General features: G+C 37.6%; 2 protein-coding genes and 1 long non-coding RNA gene across 3 annotated transcripts in view; 1 reads left to right on the top strand and 2 right to left on the bottom strand.

Annotated features, from left to right (window-relative positions):
* Window positions 1–693: 693 nt before the first annotated feature.
* Window positions 694–12178, bottom strand: BBS5 (Bardet-Biedl syndrome 5). The gene is made up of 12 exons (XM_030486084.2): window positions 12040–12178; window positions 10244–10326; window positions 9347–9412; window positions 8377–8426; window positions 7573–7700; window positions 6502–6637; window positions 5409–5504; window positions 4721–4783; window positions 3899–4033; window positions 3627–3710; window positions 2424–2447; window positions 694–2312 (listed from the first exon to the last, which is right to left on the bottom strand). Exons 1-12 carry the CDS (start codon window positions 12099–12101, stop codon window positions 2211–2213), a joined length of 1029 nt encoding a protein of 342 aa, XP_030341944.1. The 5' UTR covers window positions 12102–12178; the 3' UTR covers window positions 694–2210.
* A 94-nt stretch (window positions 12179–12272) lies between these two features.
* LOC115608013 overlaps window positions 12273–15518 on the top strand; it is a 38575-nt gene continuing 35329 nt past the window's right edge. The window contains exon 1 of the long non-coding RNA XR_003991425.2: window positions 12273–12585. This is a non-coding gene — a long non-coding RNA (uncharacterized LOC115608013). The remainder of the gene's footprint in view (window positions 12586–15518) is intronic.
* Window positions 13839–15518, bottom strand: part of LOC115608012 (collagen alpha-1(XXVIII) chain-like) — a 34525-nt gene continuing 32845 nt past the window's right edge. Inside the window, exons 35-36 of the mRNA XM_030486086.1 lie at window positions 14365–14547; window positions 13839–13924 (exon numbers count right to left, since the gene is read on the bottom strand). Coding sequence (XP_030341946.1) covers window positions 13917–13924; window positions 14365–14547 — 191 coding nt within the window. The 3' untranslated portion in view covers window positions 13839–13916. The remainder of the gene's footprint in view (window positions 13925–14364; window positions 14548–15518) is intronic.

Below are 15518 nucleotides of genomic sequence, written 5' to 3' on the forward strand. Positions count from 1 at the left end.
CATATCACATCTGCGATTTCTTCACATATTCAGAATAAGACTTTGAAATTCATTCCGAGCTTCTTCTTAATATCCATTTGGTTGTATTTATTCATAAACAAACTCTACTATTCAGACATAAAATATACATTATTCAGGTCAAGTTCTGCTTTCAAAAATAATTTGAAATTGAGTCTCCACACCCCTTAATAAACATCATTCTTCATTTCAGACACTCTGGACATTATTGATCCTTTTAAATCTGACTGTGCTAGAAATGGTGCTAACTGCTGTTAAACTAAACCAAAACCAGTCCATAGGAATGGTAGAATAGAGAATAAAAAACATGTAATCCCCCATGTTAACATTACTTAGCAGATGCGTAATTTAAAAAACCAAAAAGAAAAATCTGAATTTAAACTAAAAAAGCCCAAAATCAGACAAGTGATTTGAAAAGTGAATGTGAATTTAGAAAAAATTATGCCTATGTTGAACATTTCACAATTTAGACTGGGAACATTTAGATTTTTTATTTAAAGGTGGTAATACAGAACCAAAACAAATTGGAAATTGTAAGTTGTTCAATGTACCTTGGTGAAGGACTGTATTTTGCCCATACAAAGATTGCTTTTTACTCATATGGTAAAATGGCCTTTAAAAGTAATAGAAACAGGATCAAAACACAACTGTTTGAATGCAAGATCTACAGCGAGGTATAACATTATCAAAGTTTATTGAAATAGTGATTGCTTTTCAACACAGGTGGTATTTCACTAAAATACATACCTTGAAAGACTTTTGACAAGCACCGCAACTACATTCAGACCACAGTTCCTTTACTATTAACAGTCAGCTGCTAAAACAACAGCTGAGAGGAGGGCTCATTTGACTTTTTCCACTTATAGAAAATAGCGCAGAGGTCTTATCTCACTAGAAAACGTAACAGCTGCATCTTCCTTTAAACAATAAATGACTCATTTCTCTCTAATACATAACATCGTAAAGGTCTAATGACTCAGACACAGAAACTATTTGTGTGTGCATTTTTTTCTAGATCATTCCTTAAAAAACCCAAACACTAAACAAAACACCAAAAAGAAAGAAAGAACTGTATGAGGATATCTGGAATACGATTAAGTAAGTATCTGGAATGATACGTGCTTTTGTGCTGAACATTGAACAAGATTATGAGACCTCAAAACTAGTATTTGGAACAGTATTGCTTTTTGTCTAAGTTATCAATAACACAGCATGGCTGCAATGACACAGCCAATATGCCTAGATACAAAATTTTCTGCGTGATGATATTTTTGTGTTGCACAACATTTAACAAGTTATGGATCTTCAATTTACATATAATCATTATGGGAAGATACATCACTGTGTATAGATACATGAAATACTTTAAATCGAGCATCAAACTATAAACCACACACTGCCCTATCTCTAACGGCGGTCTCCATGTATGAGGAAGAGGAGACTTCCTTTCCCAATGTACTTCCAGGTAAAATGACAAGTGGTGGTTGGTCCTGGCAGTATGTAAACACATGGGTCCTGAAGTTGTAAAATAAAATAAATAAATGGTGGCTGCCTGCTGTGAAATGGTGGCTGAAACATCATGGTGGACCCTGTATTGCTAGGGGAAGGGGGTTCCTGCTCTCACCACCTTCTGGGGGAAGCAGGATGGAATGGCTGGTCCTGCCAGTCACAAGCCTGAAAACACGGGGGGTATGAGTGTGCCAAAACCCATAGTCAGCCAATCAAAAGCAGAGTGAAAACGTGGCATATGACATTTTACATAATGGCAGCAGAAATAAAATGGGAAGGGACTTCCAGGTCCTTACAGCCTGACAGAGAGGAGGGACTTCTTGGAGCCTCACACTGTGTGACCAGAGGAAGGGCAGGACGCCTGGGGCTTGTGGAACATGTGTCTGCAGGGGGCACGGCCTCCACAAGCAGCTGGGGCCCTGCCCCTTCTTACGTTAGATACTGGTAGCCCTCCAGCTATTTACACAATGTAATAAATACAACGCTCTTACACATACAAGGGTTTTGAATAATCTTTCCCTGATGACATACCCTGAGGGCATACTATCCAATATTTGCCCACTCTTTGGCATGTTCTTTATCTGTTACTCTGGTATTTCTAAATTATCTTCTATAGATCTCCCAAGCCCAGTAAGAACTGAGAGTCCTTCCTTGCTTAAGAAACAAACACATGACAATCTGAATCAGGATATTACTTCCCAGAGTCCTTGGAGTGTGAATCCATCCTTTAGCTTCTCTATTGCAAGTCCTAGTTCTTCTGAAAAAACAGGCTCCCCATCGTGTTGCTTTTTGGAATGCACGAGGTATGAGAGAAAATAAAGCAGAAGATACTTTTTAATTTTATTATCCCATTTTAACAACATGAATTTGATAGTATAAAAAAAAGATGTTCTTACCTTGTTTTCATCAGCAAAGTAAGCCTGCAAAAGAGAGGAAAAAGAATTCAAAACCTTGGGGAAAAAAAGTCTAAAATCAAATCTGCTAATAATTCCTTGGAGTCAAAACTGTATTTGCTAAGCTGTCTTCAACAAACCAGTCTGTGTAAGAACAGAGTTTTTTCTATGTTGAAATAACTTACAGGAGAGTTCTAACAGGAGTTGGTCATTATGTTGTTTTTCATTAAATACCGATCTTTGAGTTTTCCATCATAATAAACAAAGATTTTTAAATGGTAAAATATTCACATGACATTTGTTACACTGAAAAATATAGGGAATACAATGTTAATATGAATGCAAACTGACAACATCCTAGCATTTTTTGTCTCAGGTGCAGCAGCATTTACTACTCAATTTCAAAACCTAACTTAAAATGTGTAATTAAAATCAAATTTCAGTTAACATCATACTCAATCTAAGAAACAAACACAGAGTAACTGAACAATTAACCAAATTTTTCTACTCTCAGACAGAATCTGGGGAAGAGCTACAATCTTTCCCATTCTGTGTGTGTGGAAATGAAGTCTCGAACTCCTCAGACTATCAGGTCTCAGTCATGTAGTCAGGTGTTACTAGATTGCAGAGTAAATTTGGAAATTCCTCGAAAGAAGGTTATTAAGCAATCTAATGCATTTAAAAGTAACCCTTCCTCAAATACTGGAGACAAACAGGAATACAGTTTGCTAAACTGGTATCATCAGGAGCGCAAAGATTGTCAGGAGTGACCCAAAATTATTGCTGCTTTCCTAAAAATCTTTCAATCAAAAAGTTTGAATCTTAGATGAATGCTGAGCATACAGATAACACCATCTATTAATCTGCTCCAAGATAAGGAAGACTTGTTTCAATATAACGTATTTGATTATATTATATTGCTAGTTTTCAAGTTATTCCTGATCTTAGTGTGTTGAGAAACTACACACAACTATTACTTTAAATACCTACTACTAATTATATTGAATAATAGTTTGTTTTTAAGTTACAAATCCATACACAGAATAAATACCTATAGCGATCAGCATCTTGAATAAAAGGTGTGCAGATGTGTTTTAAATACAGAAAGTTTGGTTGTAGCTTATCTTTAATAGAGGATTACAGCTTTACACTTGAATAACCAAACAAGAAGTATTTTATGTTGTAGTTTTCTGTGGAGCAGCTTACCACAAATGCATCTGTATGCTCATCAGCTTCTATTTCCACATCATCTTGAACCTGCTCCACAGTTAGATCTTCAAGAAGTTGAGGCTGCAAATTAAAACACTGAAGTAAGTAAATCATAGAATCATAGAATGGTTTGCTTTGGAAAGGGCCTTAAGATCATCTAGTTCCAACCCCCCGGCCATGGGCAGGGAAATGCAGATATCTAATATGTTTAATACATTTTTATTACTGCTGTTAACACAATAATGTATCTAATTTAAGTAGCAGAGTACCTTTTCTTCCATTTCATAATCCACTCCAAATACAGGGTTAGCAGAATAAACTCTGTGAAGCGAATTAATTTCTTTCACTGCCTCCTGTAGTTTCTCCACAGGGTCTATTTTAAATCCAAGTACATATCCTCCACTCTATATAACAGAGAAAAAAAAAGCAAAACAAAAAACTGACATTTATTGGTGTTGCTTATTCTTTAAACAACTTTTTTTCCCATTTTACAAGTGGGCAACAAACTTTTTACACAGAAAATCAAAAGCAAACAAGGGTGGGAGAAATTCAGAAGTGATACTAATGATACTAGCTACTCAGCAAATGTTTAGTCTGTTAGATCTTGATGTTGTTATTAAAAAAGCTTTCAGATACAGTAAATTAAGTTAGTTGAACTTTAAAAAGAAATACTACCATTAAAAGCATTTCTGATTAAAGTCAAATTGAAGAAAAATCATTTTGTCTCTTAGAGCAAAACACAAACACAAGTGAAAAAAAATAGTGGTCTTGATTAAGTATAGAAGTAATTAGATCCCAAAGACAATCTGACAGAAAATACTGTTTTAACACTGCTTTTAACAGTTATTTAACCAGCCATGCTGGCCCATTGCTGCTTTGCTTAGAGAAACCCTAACTCACAACAGCTGTATCGACCTTAACACACAGACATTTTAAGCAGTGCAAAGAGGACTTTTTAAAAGTTGTGTTCAAAAGGCCCCACAGAAGGAATACTAAGTATCTTAAAAGTAGCCCTGTAACATTTTGGAATTAGACAACTATTATATATGAAAATGTAATCGATGAAAAGAAAGGCTCCTGAAGCTTCTTACCTGCTGAGAACTCTCTATCACAAGTGCCAAGCCAAACTTTGAGTCTCTTATTTTTATTGAACGCTAATGGTAAAGAGGCAAAAATGTTTTGTTAAAGATTTCGGAATTACTTGATAAAAATCTGCTTCATCTTTTTCTTCCCCCCCTTTTTTTTTTCCTTAACACTACTTATTACAATTACTGTTTCTGGAAGCTTGGCTCCCAGCATTCCCTCCCATTTACCACTACAAATCTGAACCTCAGGGAAAAGTGTCTTTTTCAGAAGTGGTAACAGTTCATTTCTGAACATCAGGATCACAGATCATTAATCTCAGTGTATGTAGGTGGCATGAAGCATCACAGTAAATAGTTTGAAAATTGGAAATGCAAGCCATTTTCAACATCTGTGCCTGCCAATGAAAGCCCCTGGTTAATCTGGACAGGAAAAACCTAAACCAACCAAAAAAACCCACCAACCAACCAACCAACAAAAACCCCAACAACAACAAAAAATAAACACAAACACAAAAAAAATCCTACAACCCTCCCCCCAGAAACCCCCCCCAAATAACTACCCTTTAGTTGATGCTGGTAAGAATGAATTCCTCCCTGACTGTGGGACATGAAATACTAATTTTGGTCAGCTGGGAGTTTTAACTGAAGACTTGAACTTATGCCAGTTCATTTTGAAAATGGTTAAGATACTTACGATTTGTAGATATGGTATGCTGACATTAAAGCTGTCATTCATATTTGCATGCCAAACTATTCTCACGTTAGTAATAAAAAATGTTCCCAAATTTCCCTATTAAAGAAAAGACATGTTAAAACTGCTCTGAAATATACAGCCTTTTTTTTGGCCCAAATATAATTATTACTGTTATCCATTTAAACACAAGCAGGATACAGCTTCATATTTAATTCAATAAAAGCCTGATTATTTCCCACCAAAACCAGTCAAACTGCTTCTGTTGATTGTAAGGGAGCAAGAGCCAATCTCTAAACGATACAGTGCCCAAGAGCTGAAAATAGCTGGGAGTACCCATTACTGCAACTAAGCAGGATCAAATCACAGCATAGCAGACCTCATGGGAGTACATGAAGCGTCTGAGCATGTTCTTAACTGTACAGATCTCGAATTGGCATATAGCATAAGTACAATGGCATGTGGGTTAAACTTAGGCAATTGTGGAGATGTGTGCCAAGGGAACGTAGAGGAAAGAACTCTTTAGCTTGTCAGGATGGATCCTATTTCCATTCTGGACTAAAATTGCACAGGCAGAAATAACAGCTCCCATTTTGTTTCACGGCTCTGGGAAATACTTGCAACTAATGCCCTGTAAAAGAATATAAATGTCTTCTACTTTTTCCTTCTAGTCTTTATTTTTCCATATTTTAAGACATAGATTCCTATTCCAATATTTTCAATTTCCAATAATCAAAAGACAATATAGTCTTACACTGTAGTCAAAGCTGCATGTAAACTTACAAATACTCAGAGGAGCACTTTGGAAACAACATGATTGTCCTTCAGGATGATAGAGAGCTTTAAAAAGATAAATATATCTTTTTAACAGGAACTGGGTATCTAGTTCCTTGCCTATTAGCCATGTCATGTAGACTTCAGGTTGCCAAAAGAGACTTTGTTGTACTGAGTAACAAACATATGGGATCAGCTTCTCCACATGCATCAGCTGATGAACTGAATTAAGGGTAATTCCTCTGAGGTTACAAAACCAAAACATTGAAAGCCAAAACATTTAATGTTGCTGTAGTCAACATAGTCTCATTTTTCACTATACCTGGTCACTTGACAAATTCCAAACTCCACTGATTTTATCATATGTTTGTTCTTGTGGTAGTAATCTCAGTTGCTTGTTTTGAATCAATGCACTTCTCAGCTTCAGATCACGATACATTTTAGAAGTTTCATAAGCTCTGTAAAAAATAAAAAAATACACGTTATCATTTAAGCATTTTCTATTATCTTTACTGTTTAAGCACAAATACGAAATGCTGTATATTTTCAACTTCTTTTATCACCATGGTGCACAAAAATGAAGAGTACTATTGAAACTTCATCAATGTAAACCATTACATTTTACTTTTCCTTAGTGAAGTTATCTTTGAACATTTTAAAAGGTTTTTTTTGGCATCTGTTTTGATCTCCTGTACTCCTCATGTGCATACTATTTCTTTCTTTTCCTTAAGGTAGTAATCTCTCAGCCTCTATTGCAAAGAATAAGTCTTCTGGGTCTGATGTTATACAGGAATTCTTTTTTCAGTGCCGCGTAAGTCACAAACAACCAATAAATATGTATGCCTATTTTCCTCAGCTCTTAAATAGAAACCTATGGTAATGTATTATGCACCCATTCATCCGGATGACTTATCTTTAGGTGGGAAATATCCACTGTTTTGTCATCAATTGGAGTTTTGACCAACACTTTTTTTTTTTTTTTGGACCATTACATGGTCCAAAATTACAGTAAATTATTATAGACAGAAAATATAGATAGAAAATGCACACCAAAATTAGCTCTTCGGAGCTTTTACTTGTTCAGATAGTTTACATACACAAAGCGTACAAACTGTGATCAATGACTGGTATTAATCACCATTAATTTTCATTATGCACAGTTACCTACTAGACTATGTGATCATTCTCTCCCTTCCTTCTAGAGATTGTGTTCTACTCTTTTGGGAAAGTTTTCGGAATGTTAAGTAAATAATTAGATATTAAAATATAACATATATTGACATATGATGTCAGTTACATACTTGGTCCATCAGCAGTAGTAATCCCACATATTTGATTCACTGAATTTTATAAATGAACAAACACTATTGTAAGTACTTGATTAAGTACTTACCTGTGCACAGCAATAACTGAAGTGAAGAGTCTGGGACTCCCGGGGACAACATTGGTAAATATGAACTCAAACCGGGTATTGTTACATTTAGTCAATATATACAGAGCTTCTGTCTGCCCTCGTAATTTCTGTAAGGAAGAGATGAAATTTAGCATTTTGACAACAAAGTAGCTTGACTGCACTTGCAATAAATAATCTTATTTTTTAAATTCTTGTTCTAAATAGTATATCTGAAGTTATAATCCTGATTCTACCCCTGCCCTACTGCTGTCTTAACTGAACTAGGGTTTTTTTTCTGAGAAAGTAGCAATTCCATCAACAGTAGAACTAATGAAGCCTGCCTGCTATATATTTGCAATATCATGACTGAAACAGTATTTTTGGGTTTGTTAGTATGTGGCTGCCCAAGGAACCTACATAATCTCCCTGCTTGTTCTTCGCTGCAAGCCAAATTGCTTCACACTTCCACGAAATTCAGGCTCTGTATTGAAGAGCTTTGTGCACAAAATTCGTGCCTACCTAGACTTTTGTTAAATTTAGACACAATGAACCAACATGTGCTTGATTTACCTAGAAGGGAGAAGAAATCACCAGTGTGATTACACCAGTTTTACTGCCTTAGGAAACTGACTAAACCCACACTCCCACAAAAATGTACACTCTCAACTTTTAAACTAAACTTCCATTATTATTCTATTACTGTTCTCGCAAGTAAACTTTCAGGTTATTATTGAAATACACTGCAATAGGTATAAACAATGAATTACAGCTTTATTATTTTAAGAAGTATTTTTTGAAACTTACTGAGTTGGCAGTTCTTGTAGTTATATTTATAATGCAATTGTAACCAACAGCTAAAAGTTAGGGGAGGGGAAAAAAAAAGAGAACAGTTTTGAGAACAAGAAAAAATAAGTCAAAATAGCAAAATTAAATATTGAATTTTGTAGCACAGCTTTGGATGCTACTTGTGAGAATTACACAGAGTGGTTAATGGTCTGGGCCCTCACCACAAAATCAAAGACTAATTTAAGCTGACAAGGACCTTGTCCTTGTTGTACCAGGTTGTCTGGTCCAATGCTTTTGCCAAATCAAGACCAACTCTGTCTGGCTGCTCAGGGTACCGTCCAACTGAGTTTTGAATATTTCCAAAGAAGGACATTCCACAACCACTCTGGGTTTTGAACAGAATACAGATTTTCAGGATTGCGTGGTTATTGGGAACTGAGCACTTAAAATAATTTGGGTACAAAGTAAGGGCATCCTTCCCTGTTTCAGCAAATTAAATTAAATATAGAGACCTGTTAGCTACAGTTAAATACAGTTAAAATTAGAAGCTTGCTCAGAGCTTACAACAGTAAATCTAGAAATGCAGGTATTTGTGGGGAATAAAAACTGTAGGACAACACAGAATGTGAGTAGTAAACAGGTGGCAACAAGAAGTACAAGTAAAGCAGGGGGTAAAGAAACTCAAACTTTTGTTTCTTTTGAGAAAAAATAATGAATCCCACTTACGCCAAATGAAAAATATGCCTGAAGTACTCTTCAACTTCTATTTTGAGAAATTAACATTGAATATTAATATTTTGCTATGAATTATTATAACAGTTCCTATATTACAAACAGATTAATTAGTAACAGTTTATTTCACGCTTCACAGAGCAACAGAACTATACCTTACTGTTCTATACTGTAATCAATACAGTTGTGAAAGAACATTATGCCACCACAAAGGAAACAAGAACTTTGCAGTTGTTTAACAGGAGATGATACTTACAGAGATTGACTCTGGGCAATGATAATGAGCGCCAAATAATCCGCAAATTTGTCACAAGCAGTCTACCTGGAAACAAGGAGTGTAGGTATTTTTAATCCGAGTAACTTCAATTAAACTAAATGTGCCATTCTGCAGTACATTACCTCTAGTCTTGAAACACCAGAATAGTCCTTCCCCTTGACAGGAAAAAAAAGTAAAGCACAGGACACTCCAGCAGAAAAATCACAATGCTTTTTTCTTTTGCAGGCTAGGCGAGAAAATCCAGCAAGGAACAGATGGAACAACCTCCAATATATACCAAAACCAAACCAAGAACAGTTACTGATTCCACATCCACCTGCCTATGGTAAAAATGCAGAGACATAACGAGTACGGAACTGCTCTGGGGAGGAGAAGGCGAAGGCAGTGAGTTAACTATCGCACGCAGCTGTCTTCATGAATAACCTCACCCCTCTATGTCACATGCAAATTTCTTCACTTCTGTACCCTGTACAGCAACACATCCAACTCCAGGAAGGGTCATCTCGGCTTGCTGGCAGCTTCATGCCCTTGCACACTAAATATATATATATTCCTTGCTGGTTCAGCTTAAACTAGGTTACAAAAAACTAAGTATCAAACAGGAGTACAGCAAAAGATCACCACGATGTTTATAAATGGATTATACTTACAAGGCTTTCAATTCTAAACAAATTCTGAGACAATATTATCACCTTCCTATAACTTTGAACAAAAGATCCTATTTGAAAATACTCCAAGGGGAGACAGATCTGTGAAACAGGCAGGAGTTATTACCTGCAACAGACCATTGCTACTGCGTTCAATAGAAACCTGACCGGGGTCTCAGGAACATGTTAAATATTAGAAAGTTTACAGTTTCCCCAAGTATGCAGTTACCTCTGTCTCCATTGTTTCCTTTGGTATCTTCAACAGACTCTAAGCAGTCTATAAGGACCTCTCCAGGTCTCATTTTCATTTGTCTAAAAGAAAAAGAAGAAAAAAAAACCCTAATGAAAAATAGATTAGATTTATCCTCCAAAAGGCCATTTCTATTTCCCCACTTTGCTCTTCTTTCTCCTTTTTTTGCTTAGTGCATCATAAGCATAATGAAAAATACATATATGCACACACACACACAAATCAACATTATATACCTGAAATTGACTATCACTACATCTGGCACATGAAAAATATTAATACCTTCATTGTTAAACTATAACAGTAAATAAGTAATTATGTAGCAAGTGTGATCAAGCAAACAATTCTCCAAAATTGGGAGGGTGTGAAAATAGGAGGGAAAAGTGAAAAGGTTGCATTCGCATAATTTTTAATGGATAGTTTATTGTCCCTTGCTGTACATTTAGGTTATAAAAATGGAGTTAGGCTCGAGAAAGAACAGATGCCAGCAAAGGAAATATCAGACGTATACCGACATGTGAAGCGCTCTGCTAAATCTTCCACAAAGGGTGTGGTTTGTTTGGGGTTTTTTTTTGTTTGTTTTTTGTATTCTGCTCTATTTAACTGGTCTAACCACTTACATCCATGTGAAATTTTGCTGTATTTTAATCGTATTGTGTAAAGCAGCCAAATCTCTTCAGTGTATTGGCATGACAGAAACAAAATGCATTATTAGGCGGGGAATTCTATGAGATACTACTGGAGATCAGGATCAAGACACAAAGTATGGACTTGATAATACATCACTAGAATAGCACAAAAAGTTTTAGACTGGAGGTAGCAAGAATAGTAACATCAGCATTAAACATGGAAGCAGGTTCTGTCTACATGACAATTCCACATGAAAATAAAGACAGAACTGCTTAAACATTCAAGATACAATTTCATGTTTCTAAAATTACTTCAGGCAGCATGTCTAAGAGAAAAGGGGTGTTCTCAGTAGGGTCAACTGAGTAGGAGCAAGATGAAGAGTGATAGCACACTTTCAGTCTCCACCCCCAAAATCATCATCAACGAGCTGCTAATTGTAGCTCTGTATTACAAAAGCTATTCAGGGTTTTGCCACAGAAACCAGAGCATAAATTTTATATCTCAGATAACGTTCACAGCTCGTTAGAGGTGAAGACCCACAGGAGTGAGGAAGCATTGTATCCCATACTAAAACCAAACCACAGCACTGCACCGGCTACTAGGAACAAAATTAACTCTATCCCAGCTGAAACCAGGACACAGCCGCCAGGAGGATGTCAGAGCCCTCCAGCTCTGGCCCCTCAGAGACTGCACAGCCACCGTCCGCTTCCCTGAGCTCTGGCTGCCACCACCACGGCAGCGACACCGAGCCCTGTTACCACAGACTGGAACCATGCCCTCAGACACTGACTTTTAAGTTTGTTTCAGCGCCAGATAACGCTAGGAAAAGAACACCCTTCCCTCAGTCCTCCAGTACCCAACCTTTTTTATTTTCCCTTTTCTTTTACAAAGTGCAAACGGTGACTACACTCCACTCAGCAAGAGCTCCCCATTCATCCCGCCTGAGCTCCAAGGGCCACACAACCCTTTTCCCGCTCTCACAAGGAATCACGGCTCCCCCCTCGCGCGCCGCCACACTGGGAAGGCTCCCAGCATGCACCGCGCCAGTAATGGAGGGCGCGCTCAGCCGTTTGCGAGCCTACGGACAGCTGCGGGGCGGGCCCCGAAACCCCGCTGCCAGAGGAGGGCAGGGCAACGGCACTCACTGCGGGGAGATGTCGAAGCGGACATCTCTGTCCTCCCACAGCACGTCCAGCACCGCGCTCATGGCTGCCAGCCGCGGCGGGGCGCAGCGCCACAATCCCCTCCGCCGAGTCCGCGCGCCGCCCTGGCAACAATCCCTCGGCGATCGGGATTGGCTGCGGCGCTGCATGCGGGGAGCGCGCCCGCTCTCCCTCCCGCCCTCGCCCCGCCCCGCCCCGGGCTGCGCTGAGGTAGCGGCCGCCGGTGGCGGCGGGCGGGAATGGGTCTTGTCGCTGCGGCGTCCGGCGCGTTTTTTGCTGTGGCCGTCGTGCTTGCGTGCGGCCCGGCGGCCTGGTGGTACAGCCCCGGCAGCGCCAAGGGTCTGGCGTTTGCCAACGTTGTGTGAAGGAGAGTGGAACGATCTGAGTCGTTGGAACACTCCATATAGTAGTTGCAGCCTCTCGTCTTAGCTTTGTCTGGTACAAGGGAACACCTGTATTGCCATGGAGGATTGTTACACCAATTCCCTGTACAGTCAGGAAACCTAAAACCTGTGAAATCTTCACTTGGTAAATTGCAGCTTTATGTTGCGTGTTTTGTTCTTGGTGAGATTTTTTGTTTGTGGGTTTTGTTGTTGGTTTTGGGTTTTTAACTAAATGGGATGTATCAGTATTTTTAGTTTGGAATAACTTGAAAATTGTATCTAGCTGAATTTCAGTGGCAGTACCCTACCAATTTAAAGCATAAGCATGAATCATAGGAAGAAACTTGATGTTTGACAGGTATTTCCCTGGAGCTGGTTCCTGAATTGGCGAGGAACCCATTGAAATCTGCCTGGAAGTTGATACAAACTTGATGAAGTAAAAAACATTGTAGGTGCTGGCCATCCCTTCTCCACTCCCTCTTGCCCATGTGGAAGGCAGTGTGCTGCCATGCCCAGGCAGGCTCGCTGCTGGGGCTCTTGAAGTAGTAAGGATAGCGGGTCTTTGGCTTGAGGCCACATTCCATCTTTTGTTGCTGATATTCTGAACTCGCCATTTGTTCAGGAAAAAACCGCACAAACCTGACCAAAAAATATCGTCGGGTTTCATATGCGGGAGTGCCTAATCTGAGATGTTCAGTCTTGTTTAGGGCTGTGGCAGGAAACCAGTTACCTAATCAGGAGCACATTATACAGTAGGTGTAATTTAGCTGTGAGATAAGCTTCTAGTCCTGTAAAAGTACCATTATCCATTCTCTGTCCTGGCAGTAAACCCAGAAATGTTTTATTAGAAACAAGCTTTTAAGTATACAAGCCAAGTAAAAGGAAATACATCATATACAGGCAGACATAAATGTAAAAAGCAATATGGCAGTGACGGGCAATAAAGAATACACTCTATGATGTGTTTCAATGTTTTGAACAGAAGTTTAAGAGGTTTTTTAGAAAGATGAAAATACTAAAATGCATTTAAAAATTTGACTTGGCTTTCAGAAGAGAAATGGATCGAGGACCACTTTAGACATGAACTAACCTAATTTAGTGATGCCAGCTATTGTTGTAATCACTCATATAAATCAGTGGATGTGTTTTAACTACATTTGTCATGTGTCTTGCTAGCTAATGGAAACTGAAGAAAGTTTACAGAAAAAAGGACTAAATGTAACTATGATGTGCTTGGGAAAGGTGGGCTGCTGAGCCACCTCCCTATCTTGTGACTCAGAGAGCACTCAGGCCACAAGTTGATGCATTTGCTGTATTTACGGTTTATATTTATATTTATATTTGCTGTATGTTCTGAGTAGTACTCTGCAAGTAATTTGGAAATTGGTAATTTATGCTTGAAATATTAAAATAGGATTTATGGAACACTTTTGCTTTAGAAAAGTAAAATCTTCTTTGCAGTATCCATGCCGAACATCAGATTCCTGTAATAGAAAATAAATTACACCATTTTAATGACCAAAGATTGCTTTCCAAAGCCATATATATAATTTCAAACGAGGTATAGTTAGTGATTGTACAATGGTAGTATTTAAAAATCTAGGTAAAGGAACGGCAATTACTAAGACAAATGCTATACTGGTCTTAGTACATCTAAGTAAAAAGGAAATTTTGTACTCCTGATACTGATGAAAAATTGCTATTTTGTTCCTTAGGGACTACATCATACAATATATGCAAAAAGAGTTAAAGTGATCTTGCATAGGTAGACATTCTTTTTAATCAGTGAGCATATGACTTCAGAATGTTAATATTCTTTAAATCAGTGGGTTTGGTTTTACATAACATGCTGGGTACTTGACAACAAACCCAAACAATCAATAGCTTTAACTTGCTCTTTATTAACGTAGAGATAAATTCCTACCTCCAGAAAAAAATACACAAGCCTCCCTACATTCTTCTTCACTCTCAAAGCGGTTTCCATTTCCATCACAGCCACCATACCAAAACTGAGCACAAGCATTGGCTTGTTTATCATAGTACCATTTTATGATATAAACACGGCACGGCCCTTGATCCAGCCTTAACTTGCACCGGAGGTTCGTGTCTGAAATAAAGAAAAAAAGGAATAGAAAAAGTTCAGTTTGTAAGAGTCAAATTGTATTGCATAGATTTTAACTTTCAAACTGATTTTGTTGTACTTTTTCTGTTGATGTATACAGCAGTTTGAGATTCACTTTTGTTTCTAAAGATATTGGCATTGGAGGCAATTTAAAAGCGCATCTTAGTAGGTCAAGTAAACTGTTCCTTTACTGGCCTCGTTCTAGTAACTCCAGAAATAATCATATTATGGTTCCACATACAAGAAGAGCAAACAATATGAATCTTACAGTTTTGAAATGTGAATTTTGAAATCTAATTATAAGCAACCACTCTTGTGAGCAACCCAGAATTGTAAGCTGAGGAGCTGGGAGCTTGTTGCATCTGCTATCTTCGAACCACAAGTATGACCATCATCTTTCTGCAGTACCTTGCTTCAGTACATTAGGTCTCTTTGTGGTGTGGGGGAAGAGGCATTAGAATAGTGAGAAGAATATAAAACTATATATTAGTTATTTATTATTATAAATAATAATTATTATTTATTATTATAAAACTATATAAAACTATATCTTATGTTGTAAGATGTTTGTGCTACTTATACAATGGTAGTAATTATGTAGTTAAGTTTGAATGTAAAGTATGTTGATCTAATGATTCCTACAGATAGTCATTAGAGGACTGTGACATACTAATCTAGTGTCACTCACTTTAATAATTCCATGAGACAGAAAATACTTTTCCTTTAAGTTTAATGTTGTGAAATCAATATTTTGCATTTGAAACTAGTATCTTGACACCTTTTTTAAAAAAAAAAAGTTAGTGCTAGGGACAGAATAATAGTCATGCTCATGTTCCAAGAAATGGGAATGTGTTTCTATTGCTCTTTTCTGTTGCTCCCATCATAATACACTATTACTGGAACTTGTGTGAATCCCCCAAATAATAAACACAATACATTCGGACATTTCATACAAA

This window comes from Strigops habroptila, chromosome 5 (assembly GCF_004027225.2).
Source record: "Strigops habroptila isolate Jane chromosome 5, bStrHab1.2.pri, whole genome shotgun sequence".
Lineage (NCBI taxonomy): Eukaryota > Metazoa > Chordata > Aves > Psittaciformes > Psittacidae > Strigops > Strigops habroptila.